This window comes from Tasmannia lanceolata, unplaced genomic scaffold (assembly GCF_043159265.1).
Source record: "Tasmannia lanceolata isolate RefF3 unplaced genomic scaffold, GAP_Taslan_0.1 ptg000020l, whole genome shotgun sequence".
Classification (NCBI taxonomy): domain Eukaryota; kingdom Viridiplantae; phylum Streptophyta; class Magnoliopsida; order Canellales; family Winteraceae; genus Tasmannia; species Tasmannia lanceolata.
Window position 1 is genome coordinate 10,698,968 of NW_027518697.1, and position 17,895 is coordinate 10,716,862.

The window sequence follows — 17,895 nt, forward strand, 5'->3', positions numbered from 1 at the left end:
TTTAATTTGTCAAGCTTAGTCTAACAAGGATAGAATAAAGTAATTCCTGGTGTCGTTGAAATAGTATTTGATCGATTTTTTAATCTTCTCTTGGACATTTGTCTGCCGATGGATCATGTTTCAAGTAAAAATGGGAATGTATTTTCCAAAGCAGCCCTGTATAATAATATTTTACTTGGGTTCATTAGGTTATATATAATTTTTATTTTAAAAATATTTAATGTAATCTAGAATACCCATTAGATTAGGAATGCCGTTTTCATAACAGATAATGTTCATAAAATTGTGAGCCAAACCAGAGTTATTTACCTTTAGCACAAATGAACATCTTGGAGAATTCATCTTTCGTAAGTCATTAATTCTCCACTTTTCCTTACCCACTACCACTTACCAAAGTCATTAATTCTCCACTTTCTATTGACTAAGCCAATCTCTATTTACTAATTTTTATAGAGTGGACCCAGACATTCCGATGGATAATCCGAATCCGAACCTTAATAGACAAGATCTAGGCACATTAGAAGGATCCATGGACATATTTTTTATCCTCTTCATAAGTTGCTTAGGTAATTTCGGATCGTGATCAAGACATGGCAAAAAAATCTGATGGACAGTCACGATCCCAAGTCTTTTTACTAAAATACCCTCAAAATATTTCTTATATTAAGTATAGAGGGGTATTTTCATAAAAATGGAACCAAATAAGTAACCAAATATTGCTTATTTTCACCCAACCCAGATCCAATCCTCTCCTTTCCTGATATCCCTTTCTCCCCTACCTTCTTTTCTTTCTCTTTTCTGATCTCTTCCTATTTTCTGTCTTTCTGCTTTTTCTACTACCCCCTCTTTCTTCCTCTCTGGTCTCTCTTTCTCTTAGATCTATCTTTCCTATTTTTGTATCATTTCCTTTCTCGCCTTAATGGGCAAGGGAGGTGTTAGTGGCTGGATGGTGCTCGGAGTTGGGCAGACCTTGCAGGAGATACAGCAATGGTGGCTGGAGGTGCGAAATAGCCGGATCTGGGTCCGAGTGGGCCGGATTTATTGGGGAAACGATCGGATTTGGGTTGGGCGGATGGAGAAAGTAGGCTGATGAGTTGTCGGAAGTGGTGGACGTGGCAGGAGTGTGAAAAAGGGTGGCCGGATTCGAGAAAAAAAGGAAGAGGTTGGATGTGGAGGGTAAAGATGGTGTGTGATCGAGGTGCAAGGTTGGGGCTAGAAGGGTAGGATTAGGGTGAACAATGGTGGGCTCTAGGATTAGGTGAAAATAAGGGTAAAATTAGGTTTTTAGGTTCTGGTGAAGCTGAAGGGAAAGATGTTAGGGTAAAAAATGGTGGTCTCTAAGGTTAAATTAGGATTTTTGGCTTGGTGGTTTAATGGGGATCCCCCGGAATGGGCGGTGGTGCAAGGTGGAGGCCGCCGATGATCGGATTCGATGGATTAGCTATCGTGCAAGGTTAGAGTCACTCAATAGCTTTAGGCTTTTGAGCGGGATTTTTAAATTTTGAACTAGCTGGCTAGAAAGTGGTGGAGCAATCTGAGTGTCGTGGCAGGCCACACTATGATTTGATAGAGTCCACAGATATGACACTTTCAAATGAGACCATTGTGCAATATAAAGAAAAGAAGGGGGAATGGTGAAGACATTTTCAGCTGCGGTAGTAGATGAAGAATTTGAAAGGGAAGTGAAATAGGTGTTCAGCAGGGTGGCAACACATGGAAGAGTAGAACTCGTTGTAGTGGTTGACCAAGAAGATCATTTTTTGGCTTTTTACTGGTCTAGGAGCAGGCTCCTAGCCACCCTTAATTGATTCTATGTAATGCAAGTAGGGACCCCTGGTTCCCAATGTAATCTTCATAGTATCAATGAAATTGTCAATTTTTAAAAAAAAAAATATTGCTTAGGTTACGACTATCCACTTCCCCCTTTTCCAGACATCTTTTTCTCTTCCTTTCCTCAATCGTTTTTTCTTCATGTAAACTTGCCACTCTTTCCTCAACTGGTTTTTCTACCTGTAAACTTCCACTCACCCTCAACAAGGATTAGTCACTAGAAAGTCTTATCGTCATGCGCCCTCGAACATTGAAGTTCTTTTCAACAATAAAATCCTATTATTCATCAAAATCATGGGTTGTTATTAGATATAGTGACTAATTATTTTCTAATTGCGAAAGTTTTGGAGTTCATTTTAAATGAAGAAAGCTGAGATTTTTTGTTGTTTTGTAAGTAGGACCTACTAGGACACTCCGATGGACGGTTCGATTTGAAATAGATCTTGACCGTGACATAAGAAGTAAGATCCGAAGAACAGTCCAAATCCAATCTGACCGATAAGGAATTTGAATGGATCGTGACTAAGACATAGGTGGATCCGATCCGAAGTGGATTTGTTTAACACCCCTACTAGCAAGACCTCCATTGAAGCTCTCTTGTGTGCAAGCCTGTGATGTGATGCAAACAGCCAACTTGCCTCATTTTTGTCTATGTTTTGAGCTTTCTTCTTTCTATTATTCATTTCTTGCATTGTTGTTCTTCCGTCATATATTGACGTACATCTTGTTGGTGATTTGTACATCATATAGAAGAGGCCTTCTGACGATAAAGAGACAAACCAAAATTGGTAATGGGAAAGGTGATGCTCGTACAATTGTGTGAAAGCAATTTCATAGAGGCAGGTTGTATCGTTACTTTTCCCACATGTTCTTATCCTTAATAGATGGAGACGATGGTGATTATTTTTTGTTAATGAAAGAAAAACGAAGCAAGTTAAAAGAAAAGAACCATAGATTGGCCCACACTCTTTGGAACATCTATGAAATGAAAGTAAAACAAAATGGTTTCCTACAATAAGGTCTTTAATCTCATCAATCATCTCTGCTAAAAACTCTGCTAAGAACTCGAAGAAGAACTAAGCCCATGGTAAACATAGTCACAAATATCTCCACACTCTGAACAAACACAACCTGGCGAACTGAAATATAAGAAAAAGAAAGCAAAAGCAATTAATCGGGCACTTGGCACAGGAGTCACATGTGTCATGATTTTTTCATTTTTGTTTAAATTAGTGAAGTAAAATTTTATGAAGAAACAAAACAAACCAAATGCAAAATATAAAAAGTGATTGAAGGTGGTCTTGAGGCCATTAATACAAAAAACCAACCAACTAAATATAGAGCATGCTAGACCAATACATGAATTATCCGTAATTTACACCATAATTATCTAAATATCAGCCAAGATGTGAGTATGGAAGAAAAGGCATTCTTCATAATAAGGGAAGAGAGATACAAATTTTCTAAGGTACAGTGAGAGCATCCAGCATGGACAAGAGTATTCTTTCGGCCAATTTACATCTAATGAAGAACCTCCTTTAATTCTTACTGTTCGGCTCTTTAACTTCAAGAACTTACACCATTACAAGCAGTTGTGTGCATCTATAGATTGTGACTCTCCCACATTGCCTGTATAATCAATTATCACCATGATCTAGACCACTAACTCTTGATTCATCTTGGACAAATTTGTTGCTTAGGTGAAAATTTAACTTCATCTAAATCTTCAAGGGGCCTCTTTCTCCTCTCCCCTTTATGGTCCCTGCAAAACTCAATCCAATCATGAATTAATAAATTGAAATATATTCCTTTAAAACAATCCAATTTCTCTAGGTGTCACAAATGTTAGAATGGCAACCATAGAAAAACAGATTTGGTGCGGATCCATAAAGAAAAATAATCTGAATATATATATATATATAGTGCGGATCCATAAAGAAAAATAATCTGAATATATATATATATATATATATATATATATATATATATATAGACACACACACACACACACACAAGGGAGCCCTTGCATAAAGAGTGGGAAAAGGGCTCTTCATTGGATCCACATCATTTTCAGTTACATTTTAAAATCAGTTGAAAAAGAAAAATCAGTTACATTTGATGACGTGAATCCAATCATGAGCCCTTTTGCGGCTCTTTATGCAAGGCTCCCTTGTATCTCTCTCTCTCTCTCTCTCTCTCTCTCTCTCTCTCTCTGTGTGTATATATATATATATATAGAGAGAGAGAACGGTTCCTACACATATGTGTAGAGAGTTCTCTACACACTAGCTTAAAATACAATGGTGGCCCACATTGTTTGGGTGATCCAAGCCATCCATTTTAAAGGCCCTTACATAGATAGGGTGTCTACAAAAAATCAGATCCATAGGATCATCCCAACCCTACGATTTGTGGAGGTAAAATGGATGTCTTTAAACTTTCACAAATTAGTCCATTTTTTGCCTCCACAGTTCGAATAGTTAGGATGATCCTATGGATCTGATTTTTTGTGGACACCCTATCTATGTGAGGGCCTTAAAAATGAATGGTTTGGATCACCCAAATAATGTGGCCCCCACTGTATTTTAAGCTAGTGTGTAGATAACTTATCTACACATAGGTGTAGGAACCGTTCTCTCTCTCTCTCTCTCTCTCTCTCTCTCTATATATATATATATATATATATATATGATATGCATGGGCCCACTGTGTTTTTGGTCGGCGGACTAGAGAAGGTTCTGTAGCCGACCGACTAGAAACACTTTCCTCATATATATATATATATATATATATATATATATATATATATATTAGAGAGAGAGAGAGAAGCCACAACTATGCAGGTTTCAAACCCTAGTGCCGTCATAGTTGTAGAGGAAAAGTAGCATTTATCAAGTCTTAAACCCTAAACCCATCTTTCTTGGTTTTAAAGAGGGCCTTTCAAAAACTAAAAAAAAATAAGTAATACAAAGGGTAAATATTGTAGCTTTACATATATAAAATAACATATTTTATCCAACATTTATAGAAGCGTTGACACACAGAATTGTTGTTTTCAGTTTCATAAAAGATAAATCTTAATTTATTGTGCTAAGTGCCAACATTTTTTTGATGTAGTTATCAGGATACCTCATCAATACGTATCATGTTTTGTCAAAGTGTTCAATCTCGATGACACTTCAGAGACCCCAAAACTGGTTTTTTGGTGACACTGCTACAAATAGATCTGGAGGTTCATTGATAAAAGCTTCAAGGCCCATGCAAAAAACTTTATTTTTGCAGCCATTGCATGAGAAGAACCCAATCGAGTTGCTTTATCAAGGATCAAACTATTGCTACTAGTGAAAAATACAACTCCTAAATACAACATTTCTTCTACCACTCCAAGCAAGAATCAAGCTTCCAAACACCAATAAGAAGGAATCCAAAATGTGTACTTCTGGGAGGGAATGTCTTCACATCACCCATTTGATTCCAAAGCTCGAGAATTACACTCAATTTACATTCAAACTACGCACAAATACTGCTACACTTCATCATCTCATGATGAATTTTTTATTGGTTAGCTTCATGTAAATCCTCCACCAGGTAGGGGTAAAGGCAATGATCGACATATGTTCAAATCAGTCAATGTTTGCATGAAGCATTTGATGCTGTTCACATGTCAAACGGGGTGAAGTTGGTAAGAGTCGTAAAGACTAGCAAAGAAAGAGAAAATACTCGATTAGAGCCTGATGCAGTACAGTTGGAAGAGCAGTTTTTGTTTGATTTAAAACATCCAAAGAAGGGTAACAATCGGCAAAAAGGCAAAGGGGTGTCATGCTATTGATGTTGGCACTACCATGTTTTTATAATTGCACTAACTCACCTTGTCTTTTATTATTTAATGAGCTGTCAAAGGTTATTACAATTCCCGTGCATTAAAAAAAGGTTATAACAAATCCCAAAAAGCCAATTAAAAAAGAAAAGGTAAGGTGAGTTAGTGCAAGTATAAAAACGTGGTAGTGCTAATATCAGTAAACTAGATATAGGGCGTATTTCAGTCTTTTGTTAAATTTTACAGGTTATGTAAGTTTTCAAGGGAGCATGTGACTTCATTAAGAGTAGTTTAGTAGTCCAAGACATTTTAATTTAAGTTAAAAGGGCAGCCATTAGGTTAGAATGTACGAGGAGCGTTGAGATTTATTTTGTCATGCATCCCTAATCAGGGGCAGAGCCAGGAATTTACACTTGGGGGGGGGGGGGGGGGGCATGGCCCCCCTCATGCTATATGTGCCTCTGCCCCTGTCCCTAATGCTCCCTTACTATTGTCATCCAACCTTGTATGGAGCTCATATCCGATAATTCTGAAGTCTTTTTTGCTTGCTTGCAGCTTGCTATCCTCTACTATGTCTTGTGGGATTGAGATGTGGGTGGTTTTAGCCCATCTTTAATTTAAAATTTGGCTCACTTTCCGTTATTAGATTTTTGTTCTTTTCATCCTATCTGATTACATTAGTTGGTATCAGATCAAGTTTTGACCTAGGGATTGATTGGAGATTGGAGATTGGGAATTTTCTCTTGGACTCTGCAAGATGTCATCTAAGAAGAGAAATCAGATTCAAAGGATCCTGAATCAACGGCTTTTGATCAACTGCTGGTCATGATGGAAGATATATGGAGGCAGATAGATGCCTCAACGCACTTTACATAGTTCACAACCCACCCACCACCCCCCCCCCCCCCCCCCCACACACACACACCCACCCACCACCACCACCACCACACACACACCATGCAGGATGATCGAGCTCTTACACCAAATTTGAGCGTACAAAATCTCACATGGTCTCAAAACAATAGTAATATGCCTATGAGGAAGAGACTGAACCTCAGATAGGGCTTTTGAGTAGGTTTAGTGTGCAGACAATAGCTAGGAAGTTGCAGATTTATTCCAAGATAGTGTAGATTAGATTGGGGAAATGAGTGAAATTGTTGAAAATTAGGGGTTTGGGTCCTGAAATAGGTGATTAGATTGGAAAAATATTTCTACGAGGTTGAAGTGAGGCATACCTATGCCGAGAGAGTGTAATATTAGTTTTGGGACAAAACAAAAGGGGTGCAGGATATGGTAGATTTGAATGGTGTTTCTAAGGGTGAGAAATTGTTTTTATGAATATTTTATGGGTTTTGGGTAGAAGATGGGTGGAAAATAATGCAAGAGAGGTTTTGGGTGAGATTAATGGAGGTTTGGGGTTCCTGGGAAAATGGCTTACGAGGAAAAAAAAAAGTAAGAAGAAGAAACATGAAAGAGATAGATAGCAAAGTTGGAATCTCCCACCTATGAAAAAACAAGGCATCATGCCTTAGAGAAGATCATGGCATCACACCTTCACAAGGATTAGACATCACATCCACACAAGAAAAGAACCTTTCAAAATCTTTGTTCAATCATCATTCATTCATATCTATTATTAAAGAAAAGTGCCATGACTCATGAGGCTTAGAATATATAAGAAAAAGAAGAGAACTAGAAAGTTCTAAAACCCTAAACAAAACTAGAAACTTTTGAACTAAAATACGCTCTAATAACTTAAAAACTTGCTCTGCACTTAAAAGTCTCAAAATAAATGTGTGGGGCCTATTTAAAACACTCATAACTCAAAAAACTTAAAGTGATTTTGATGGGAAAAGACTGGTACCCCTACTATAACTTAAGGGACTTAAAGGCACCTAAAAATAAAATTTGGACCTTACGATGGTCCCTGGTTGATTACATCTATTGCAATATAAAAAATTCACGCTTTGATCTAGCCACCTCAATTCTTAGGAAGCATTTGAGAGGACTAAGATCTTTAATGTCAAATAATATCCTAAAATGATCCTTCAAGTCTTGGAGGGCCCTAGCATCATCAACTATTACGGCTATATCAGCCACATGCACCACTCGAACTGTAGTGCTACATCCTTCCCGTTTAATGAAGACTAACTGAAACGTGCAACTTCTCTGAAACCCTATGTAAAAGTTTCACTCATGGAGACACATTGCTCCCTAGTCTCTGAACAATAATACTTATAGTCTTATACATGTTTGAGAGTTGAATTAACCAGGTGAAACACACTTGATAGATTGAGCTCCTAGTTTGTCTCTACCTTGTCCAAAGGTGTGAATAAAGCGCATACATTCAAATATGTATGCGGCTGATATACATATTTGAAACTTAATTGTCATCTTTTGAGTGTGAATAAAGCAGTCCTTTGATACCATCCTTAATTTATCTTAGATTTGTTATTTAGGTTTCACTCTTGTGTTCTCATCCGTAGATTTAATATTTCTTCATAAGTTTAGTCTGTCTTTATTAGTTTCAACACATCCCCATAGTTTATAGGATTTTGTTACCCTTCCCGTTGTGTGTCCTACATCCATGTTTTTAAATTTCCACTGAAACCTGCACGAAACGATTGAAATGTTCTGTTTCCCTCCCCGCCAAAACCAAATCTAAAACTGAAAAGTGTGCAGAAATCAAAATCATAAGTGTATCAGTGGCACGCAAACGCACACATGCACACACACACATATAGAATATATATATATATATATATATATATATATATATAGAGAGAGAGAGAGAGAGAGAGAGAGAGGAAAATGTTTGTGAGGGAGACCTCATATAGCTTATATGAGCTAGCCGATGATCCAAAGCATTCATTTGATAGGCTCTCACATAGATCGGGTGTGCCCAAAAAATCAGCCTCATGGGATCATCCTAACCCTTCCATTTGTGGATGTTAAAATGGACGGGTATAAACCTCCATAAATCTGCCCGTTTTTAACCTCCTTTATGGCATTTGGTAGTCTAAGAATCATTTATAAGTTCTTCGGCATGCCATCTTTCACACAGATATCGATGTTTGACAGTGCTTGGAGCATTTAGTAGTTTCAGGAAAAAATACCGTCTTCTTCATTGAAAAAGTAATGCATTTTTTACAAGGTATATTATAAGAAGCTATTTGTATGCAATGGATGATTGCATAAGAAACAACGAAAAAATCTAACGCATACAAATCCTTAATAAGTTATATAAACTTTGGCAATGGAGACAGACCAAAACAACAGAAATAAATTCATTTTCTCGTGTACATTAAATCACGTAGATTCATACCCATTCAGAGTTCGTTTCCTTTGGAACAACTAGCGCAATTAGGCATTCGTCAGGATGAGGTGCAATGGAGAGCATGGTGCATGTATCAAGCGAGTAGGGGAGAATGAAGAGCAGTCTTGCCCACACGGATTTCCCTTCTGGGATCTTGATCACTCCAGCACATTCCCTCTGCTTCAAATAAGAGATGAAATCCTGAAACTGCAAGAGAAAATCAAGATAAGCTAATGCTCAATTTTCCCAAATAATCTATCAATAATATTATTTAAATAAAACTGTATGCATCACTTAGTGTATGATTTTGTATTACAACTAAAATTAGAAAGTCCACATATAGAACTTAAAATGATACTAGATGAATGAAATAGCTGAATAACCATATCAAATGTTAGCTCTTAAAAATCTGAGGATTCAAAATAAACTAGGAATAACCAGCCGTAGCTAATGGACAAACCACAATTAATTACTTCTTTCTTTTCCAGCTTACCAGACTATGACAACAAATTCACCGCTTGACCTTCCATCATTGGGAAGGCCAGCCCAGTCTGCATAACAATATCCTGCTACCTCCAAATATTCGTTTTACTCCGGTAAAATAGTCTTTTTCTTAGAGATACTTTGAGATAGCGAACCATGCAAAGAGTAGCTTCCGAGTGATAAATACATGAACCATGCATGAATTGACAAAGCACACTCATGGCATATGCAATATCCAGGCATGTGGTAGTCAAGTAGACAAGTTTTCCAACAAATTGTTGATAGCAAGTAGGGTCATGTAATCGATCTGTGTTTTAACTGAACAGTTGATGATTGATATCAAGAGGATTGTAACCTGGCTTTGCTCCCGGTAAACTTGTGCCACTAAGAAGATCCAATACATACTTGCATTGAGAAATAAATACTATGCTTGAAACACGCAAATTCGATTCCAAAAAAGCACGTAGGATAACCAAGATCTTTGATATAAAAAACAACGCACAAGTATTGCTGAACATCGACAATTTCTAATGAATAATCCACAGTAAGAAAGGTGTCATCCGCATTTACTACTAAAATAGTAGTAGTACCCAATGTCTTCCTGATGAAAACTAAATGATCATAGGCGCTTCAGCGAAAACCATAATGAGAAAGGAAATAAGCCGATCCAACCATGGTCGTGGTGATTGTTTAAACCATAAACGACCCCCTTATAAAGAAGTACCCTTACCGAAAGAAGTAGCCTTACCGAGTGTACTTTGTAAGAGCAAAGGTCTCCTTGCAATCAATGTTGCTTAAATACATGAAGAATTTTGCCACAAGGCTTGCCTTATATCTATCAATGGTCGGCCCACCAAGTTCATTTTTTGCATAGTTTTTTTTTTAATGATGCATATTTTTCGAAGTTTAGAGCCACTTTCAGCCCAACACATGTTTCCCTTAGGTAAATTAGATCCTAATTTCTTTGTATCTCAAGTAGTGTCATCTCCTCAGCCATAGCCTCTTTCTACGTAGGACGAGCTAGGGCATCTGAGGAAACATAAGTTAGATATGCTCGAAAGGAATGAGGCAATGAATAAATAGGAAACAAGGTGATTAATAGGGTGAAAAGTTCAACTCATGCAAGTCAAAGGAAGAGCATGAAGGAATAAAAGAAATACCCGGGGAGCAAACATAAGAGCAACATCTCTGAAACTTCAAACATAAAGCACAAACTACCCAAGCAGTTTCTTTCCCTGAAGAGAAATGGGCCTTGCTGGATACTTAAAATGAACAAGAAAGAAACTTCTCAAGCAGTCTTATTCCACAAGAAACAAGAGAAGTGTCCTTAACTGACAGGATGAAGATACCGACAATTGACCATTCAATTATTAAAATGCAAAACAAAAGAAATTGAACTCCAACTCTCATCAATGTTGTTGGTCTTTTCTGATGGATCAGTAATTCACTCAGATCAATTTGAGTTAATTGACTTGCCTTTTAAATTCGGATGTGAGTTCAGAAATTCTCAGATGCTGAGAACCAACCGACAAGAAACTGTTACATAGCTCAGAGGAAAATAAATGGGCAGCCATTCAAAAAAAGGGAAATAAATGGGCACCAGTGCGTGATTCCATGTCAGCTGGAGAAAATCAATCTGGAGATCCTGTGACCTTATAACTAGTAATATTCAGATGGTGCAGCAGCAGCAGCACAGGACCACTACGATCTATGATAATCAGATACTTGTGTAGGCCCAACATACCATGTCCAACATGCTGTGGTACTGATACTCATACTCGGATACTAGGATACTTCATGGATATTTTTGTTGGTAAGAAATAACTATAATGTTTGAAAAAAATGTCTCTCTTTGAATTAATTATAATGCTTTTTTGCTTGTAAGTCACATAGTTGCAATTATAATTTGAACATGGGAGTCTTCAAGATGCTACGTAAAATTTACGGCTTGTTCTATCTTAAAAGTTAAATCCAGCTATGATAATTTATTTATACATGTCGTATCTCATGTATGGGAAAAAATTACATCTGCCTTCAACCCAACCCTGTATAAATATGAACAACATTATTCACACTACAAGAACTCACATAGAACCAGTGATTGCATACAAGAATATCCATTTAGGGACACTGGGTCTAAGAACCGATTGCAGACGGTACTACAACATTTGCTTCTGCCCCAATCACCCTTTAGTCCTAGTGTATATTATTAAGTTCTATGACCTTAAATTAACAGAAATTATATGGTGTACCATCCTCATTTACACACAGTGACTGTTATAATGACACTAAAGCTCCACTTTTGCAGCCCATTGACTATAGAGAAATACAGATTCCCATTTCTTAATGCAGTTTTCTTTTAATAGGTAAGATGAAGCCTATACAAAAACTAATGGAAAGTCCAGTTAGGTGCATGGGTCTAAGAACCGATTGCAGAAGGTACTACAACATTTGAGTCTGATCCAAACACCCTTTAGTCCTAGGCATGCGTTAAAGACCAATTTTTATTTTATATTTTTGAATGGTGCATTAAAAACCAAATATTAAATGACAAGAATACTAATCATCATTGTCTTAGTCTCATAAAGGAAATGTGCCACAACTCCATAATACATAGCTAAGTTCATGCTACGAGAATCCAGAAAGTTCATTGGCAGTTTACCACATCAAAAAAGCACTTGATATGTAGCCAGGCTTCTAAAGCAGTGTAGAAATAAATCATACCAACTTCACAACATGTGGTGAAAAATTCATTCAAGAAGTTCCCAGATATGCTTGAATGCACAAAGTTCTACTAAATTAACCAAATATGTGGAAAAAAAAGGTATAAACAACCCTTTTCAGAAGTATTTAGCTTATTCAACATTCTCTTGGGGGGTGTACTTTATCACATATCCAGCGCGAGAACAACGACAAGGTAGGTAGATTAGAAAATTTCAGTGTTCAGTGCAAGGATGTAGTCTATTGGGATGATATGCCCAAGTTGTAGAGTCCTTTTTCTTTTGTATTTTGTTTCTCTTTTCCATTTCATGTTTTTTCCTTTCGGAATTGCTTGTTTCCGCATGTAGAGGATTTGCCTCTTTTCCTAATTACTGCAGTCAATTATTCGAGAAAAAACAAAAAATAACAAATTGGTACGACTCCCATTTAAAAGAAAAAGCCATCATAAGAAAGATCTGACAAAAAAGTATAATTAACTTACGCCTTTATGATCATTGATAGTAGAGGGTAGCAGCCGACAGATCTCTCTCTGCATCACATATAGCAGCATCAGGCACATGCATGCAAAATGAATAATCAGAAATAATAGCCGCAAATTGATATATGAATTGTCAAATGAAGAAAGAAGATTGAAAGATAAATTGCAATATTTGCTTGCATGAAGATAACAAAAGTACAAAATATACACAAAAGGACTTCAAGTAGATGAATCATAGTCAAGGGGGTGATGACCAAGCAGGCAACTTGAATAATACAATTTTTTTATTACATCTAGCAAAAGCACTTTCCTATTCTCGAAGTGATTGGCAAACAATAATAATGGTAAAGCTATTAAGTTCCCTATTTACATAGAAAGCGATTGAGAAACAAAATAAATGGGAAAACTATTAAATTGCTCATTTACTTACAGAAAAACAAACGAAGAAAAAAAAAAGGCATAAGCTACTATATTGTTTCTATATCACAATATCCCTTAGAAGAACTCTCATCTGGTACCAGACACCTGTTTTCTGTTTTTGGATACCTTTCCACACCGGGCAACTCGGTTAATTATACTGTAGGGCCTCTCATCAAATTGGCAGTAATTCTATCGGTGCAACCTTTTTCTTTTTAGTTTTCCTTTGGTTTCTTTTTTCTGAACGATAATTGTCACCAAACCCTTTTCAATGGTAACTTCTACAAAATAACAGTGCATTACAAGTGACTTTGGTAATTTTATTTTATTTTTATTTTTTTGGAGTAGATACCGTGTGGCATAGCTCACCATTATATGTCTTCCTCTCATGTCATAAGTACCTATGTTGGTTTGTTGTTGCTCCTCAAAAATCTGAGACCATATATTCAAGGGAAACATTTCTTGAGCAGGGAAACACATTTCCCAAGACACTTCATGGAAAAAAGATAAAAATTACTGTTTAAGAGATGTGAGAAACAATGGGAAACAGTAGGAAACAATGAAAATAGTGGTAAAAAGTGTTTCCAAGTGAGTTGGGAAACAATCGAGTTGTTTCCTAAAGTCCCACCTTTTTCCTATGATTTGGTCGACAGTTTGAATTTATTGTTGACACGTGTCGTATCGCATGTCCACACGTGTCGATGTCCTGCTAGAAGTGCCAGACTTAATGTGGGCATGTGGAAACGTTTGTGTACAGTGTCAAGTACGAAATTCTATTTTATCTCTTTTATTGCAAACTCTTCTTTTATTATAAACTCTTCTTTTAGCATCTCTTTAACTGATATTTGTTGTTATATCCCTTCCCCTAAACCTAAAACTCTAAACAAACTCTTATTCCAATATTATATTCATTCGTATTTGTCTCCCTTTCTAGTTGCATATTGGAGACTGAAGAGAACTAGATTAAATCGATGAATGCGTTGTTATTTGATTATCACATTTATTTTAGATTATAGTTGATTAATCCTAAGATTTATGAGCTTGTTAAGTGAATACCACATTTATATTGTCGCAAATTATGATAGTAATCAATAATTTTATATGTATTTGCATGTATGGGTGCGTCAAAATTTCTAGATTTTTAAGGGTTGCCACGTTAGACACCTTGTATCTTTGTTGAAACTCGACATACAAATCCGTAGCCACAAATTATGATTATATATACTTTCTGTTTTAGATGTGTCCCCATTTCTAAATTTTGAGGGTTTGTTGTGTCCGACACTCCGTGTCCGTGTCGACATGCGACACTCGTGTCCCGTGTCCGCAAATCATAACTTTTTCCCTATGCCTCCACTTCTACTCGATCGCCCATGTGTTCAAATCAATGATTTGTGGACACGGACACGAGTGTCGCGTGTCGACAGTGACACAAAGTGTCGGACACGACAAACCCACAAAATTTAGAAACGGGCACATGGCTAAAATAGAAAGTATATATAATCATAATTTGTCGATACTTATTTGTGTGTCGAGTTTCGACACGGATATGAGTTGTTTGACATGGCAACATCTAAAAATCTAAAAATGGTGACTCGTACATATACATAAAATTATTGATTATTACACAAATATGTGTCCACACGCCCACATTAACTCTAACACCACTAGCAATATATTTAAAAGTGTCCAAAGGAATGTCGACACGGGTGGACATGCGTGTCGTGTCGGACACGGCAGGACACGTGTCGGCAATAAATTCAAAGTGCCAACTAAGTCATAAGTTCAAATCAAGACCAGATATTTCTTTCTGGTGGACAACTAATTCTCATTGACTCATCTACATCAGTTTGAACATCATTAGTAGACTAGACATTTTATTGCAATATATCATATGGGTATTTTGGTTATTTCGTTCATTGAATATGGAATGCAAGTCATGCAGCTAAAAAATGTATAATAGGGTAGACTATTCTTTTGTTCAACACTAACAACTATTCTAAAATCTAAATAGAAGTAATTATTTTTCAAACAAACCAAACTACGTAAACCTATCCAAAAAAGTTAACAATTCAGAATAATAATAATAACTCTAAACAACCGACTGCCCAACCCATAACAAAATAAAACATACCTAATCTACCCCATTGTGCATCACAAAGTGCCTTTAGCTCAAACAACAAAATCTAATCCATATCTTCAGCACCTCTTAAATCTCATGTCAGCAACAGAAAGGTATACATCACAACATATTCTTGATTGAGAAACATAACACACTAGTTTGGTGCCAGTCAAAAAAAAACAAAAAAACAAAACAAAAACAAAATCACGCACTAGTCTGGTATTTAGTGGTCCTACAACATCTGAGTATGTAGATACCAAACAAGAGTTGAGAGCACAACACACTAGTTTGGTGCCAGTCAAAACAAAAAAACAAAAACACGCACTAGTTTGGTATTTAGTGGTGCTACAACATCTGTGTATGTAGGTACCAAACAAGAAAATAACTATGCACTCGTGGAAGAATTTCATCCTTTCAATGGATTAGTGATGCTGCACTTAAAAAGTACTGTAGTACATGGATCTAGAAAACTAAAATTCAAAGAACTCACTTTATGAGGTGGAGTACTATTAAAGGTTGACTTCACATGTCGAAAATCAGTGCGCTTTGTCACATCTAACTTAGCTGGCCATCTGCATTAGTATTACCCAGAAAGACTGTAGTTAAAATTCAGCCATAATTCATGGAGTTTCTGCAGATAAAAATGTAATAATTAAAATATATAAAAAGTCCTTACTCTGCAGGTTCAAATATGGAATTTGTATACTTGCAACTAACTGAATCTGCTCTACTTGCATAAATTGTACAGTACTGAACTCCACTTTTGCATAGTGCTCCTTGCCACTGATATTGAAAACGGGGTCCACTGTTTTCCAAACTCGAAGGTTCAACAACCTGTTGATGAAATGGAGGAGGAGAACTGGGTGGAGGTGGGACTACGGGAGGCTGAGACATGGGTAAAGGAGGTGGAGATGGAGGTAACGGTGGTGGCATGTCGGGAGGTGGAGGTGGTGGGGGTGTCAGAGGTGGTAAAGCGGGCAGGTTAACCATCTGTTCGAAATGCTGCGCTGGATTTCTGGGCAGCTGTGTAAGCGGAGTCACAGATGGGGGTAGAAAAGGAGCAACACCGGGCCCATTAACATGAAAGTTATTAGGCACTGTGTGTGATGAGATCTGATTCAAAGGCATATAAGGAGTTAGACCATGCATGTCCCAAGAATTGTTTGGAGTAGGATAGACAGGTTGCATGAAAGAGGATGGTTGCATTTGCGGTGGGAAATTATTTCCCCCTTGTGTTGCCGTAGGCACGGGCGGGCATGGGATGCTCCCTGGTGCGGACATTTGCAGCTCAATTTCAGGTTTCTTATACATCCACATTTGCTCGGAGTGAGAAACAGCTCGACCTTCTAAGAAATCGCCAGCAGAATCAATGAGAATGCAACTATTTAGTCAAAGAAATAATTAACTTTTCCATTAGAAACTACCTGCTAATGAAAGATCGGCCACGATCTTATTTTCAAAATTATCTACTTTTTCAATTTTTATTGACCCAACTTCCACCATCGGCGTATTACTGGAAACAGCCCAGTTTGACTGAAAGGCATGTCCACTTTGTAATGGAATTCCATGATTCTCCATTTTAATTCTAGGAGATACAAGTTCATGAATGCTGCTCTCAGTTTTCATTATGGATGGCTGGTGTTCATTCGGATGTAAATGATTACCTGAATTTCTGTAAGAAGCATTGAGAGAAAAGATCAATAGTTGTAAACTATGCAACTTTCTAGCACATGTGAAAATGCATTTAGAAGATGAAATAACCACTAAGCAAGGACTTCCTAATCACTTGTTAATATTACATTTCCGTGAAATTCCATCGATTGCAGAAAAATAACCTTTTAAGTAAAAAGTGGTATTGTGGCTATGAATTGGGGGCATTGAGAAGGATTCATCTTGACGTTGCCAAAAAACACAATGGAAAATGAAACAAAAAATGGTCCCACATAGGGCATGCGTATCAAAGATTACCATGAAGATTAAGGAAAATTCAGTAAACAAAATATGAAAGATTCGGAAAATGGATATATTTGGTCTAATACCATGCATACTGCCTAAACTCTAGCACGTGAAAATTTATTGGAGGTAAAAATTCTTTTTTTTTTTTTGGATAGATGATGAGAATTGCATCAGAGAAAAGGATACTAAGGAGACACTTGAGATTAGCCCACAACAAACAACGATCATCAAGAAAAAAATAAAAATAAATAATAAGTTCGCTAAAGAACAACTAATACATAAAGGAGATTTTATACGGTGCCCGATCAGGCACGTACACTATCGGGGCATCCACCCTTGATATTTGATCCAACATCAGCCCACTTTTTCAACTTTTTAAGAGGCTGCTGTTGGATCAAATATCAAGGGCAGATGCCCCGTGCCTGAGCGGGCACCATATAATTTCTCTAAATAATGATCTCCCAACTCCTTCCCTAACAAGTTCATTTGCAAATAATTTTATAAGTTTGATTACATCTATAGAGAGGTCTCTAATTAGAACGATCTAGTAGCCCATCTCTGTAGACTTGGGTTCCACAATGATGCCCCAGAAATCACTTTGATGAGTCACCTTCCACCATGAGAACGCCAGTGAAATGGCTTTGAAAATACAAACACGTTTATGAGGGCCTACAATCCAGCTTCAATAGAATCTGAACTACCAATAGGTCAGAATACACATTAATAATCTCTCCACGATCATTCTCATAAACCCTATT

General features: G+C 37.0%; 1 protein-coding gene across 2 annotated transcripts in view; it reads right to left on the reverse strand.

The window, feature by feature from the left end:
* Positions 1-3,144: 3,144 nt before the first annotated feature.
* The window catches only part of LOC143855209 (nucleic acid binding protein), a 33,555-nt gene continuing 18,804 nt past the window's right edge, over positions 3,145-17,895 (reverse strand). For both annotated transcript variants that reach the window (XM_077365432.1, XM_077365433.1), the window contains 6 exons: positions 16,606-16,853; positions 15,858-16,527; positions 15,672-15,753; positions 12,649-12,696; positions 8,973-9,170; positions 3,145-3,592 (listed from right to left, as the gene is read on the reverse strand). In XM_077365432.1, the coding sequence (XP_077221547.1) occupies positions 3,584-3,592; positions 8,973-9,170; positions 12,649-12,696; positions 15,672-15,753; positions 15,858-16,527; positions 16,606-16,853 (1,255 nt within the window). In that variant the 3' untranslated portion in view covers positions 3,145-3,583. The remainder of the gene's footprint in view (positions 3,593-8,972; positions 9,171-12,648; positions 12,697-15,671; positions 15,754-15,857; positions 16,528-16,605; positions 16,854-17,895) is intronic.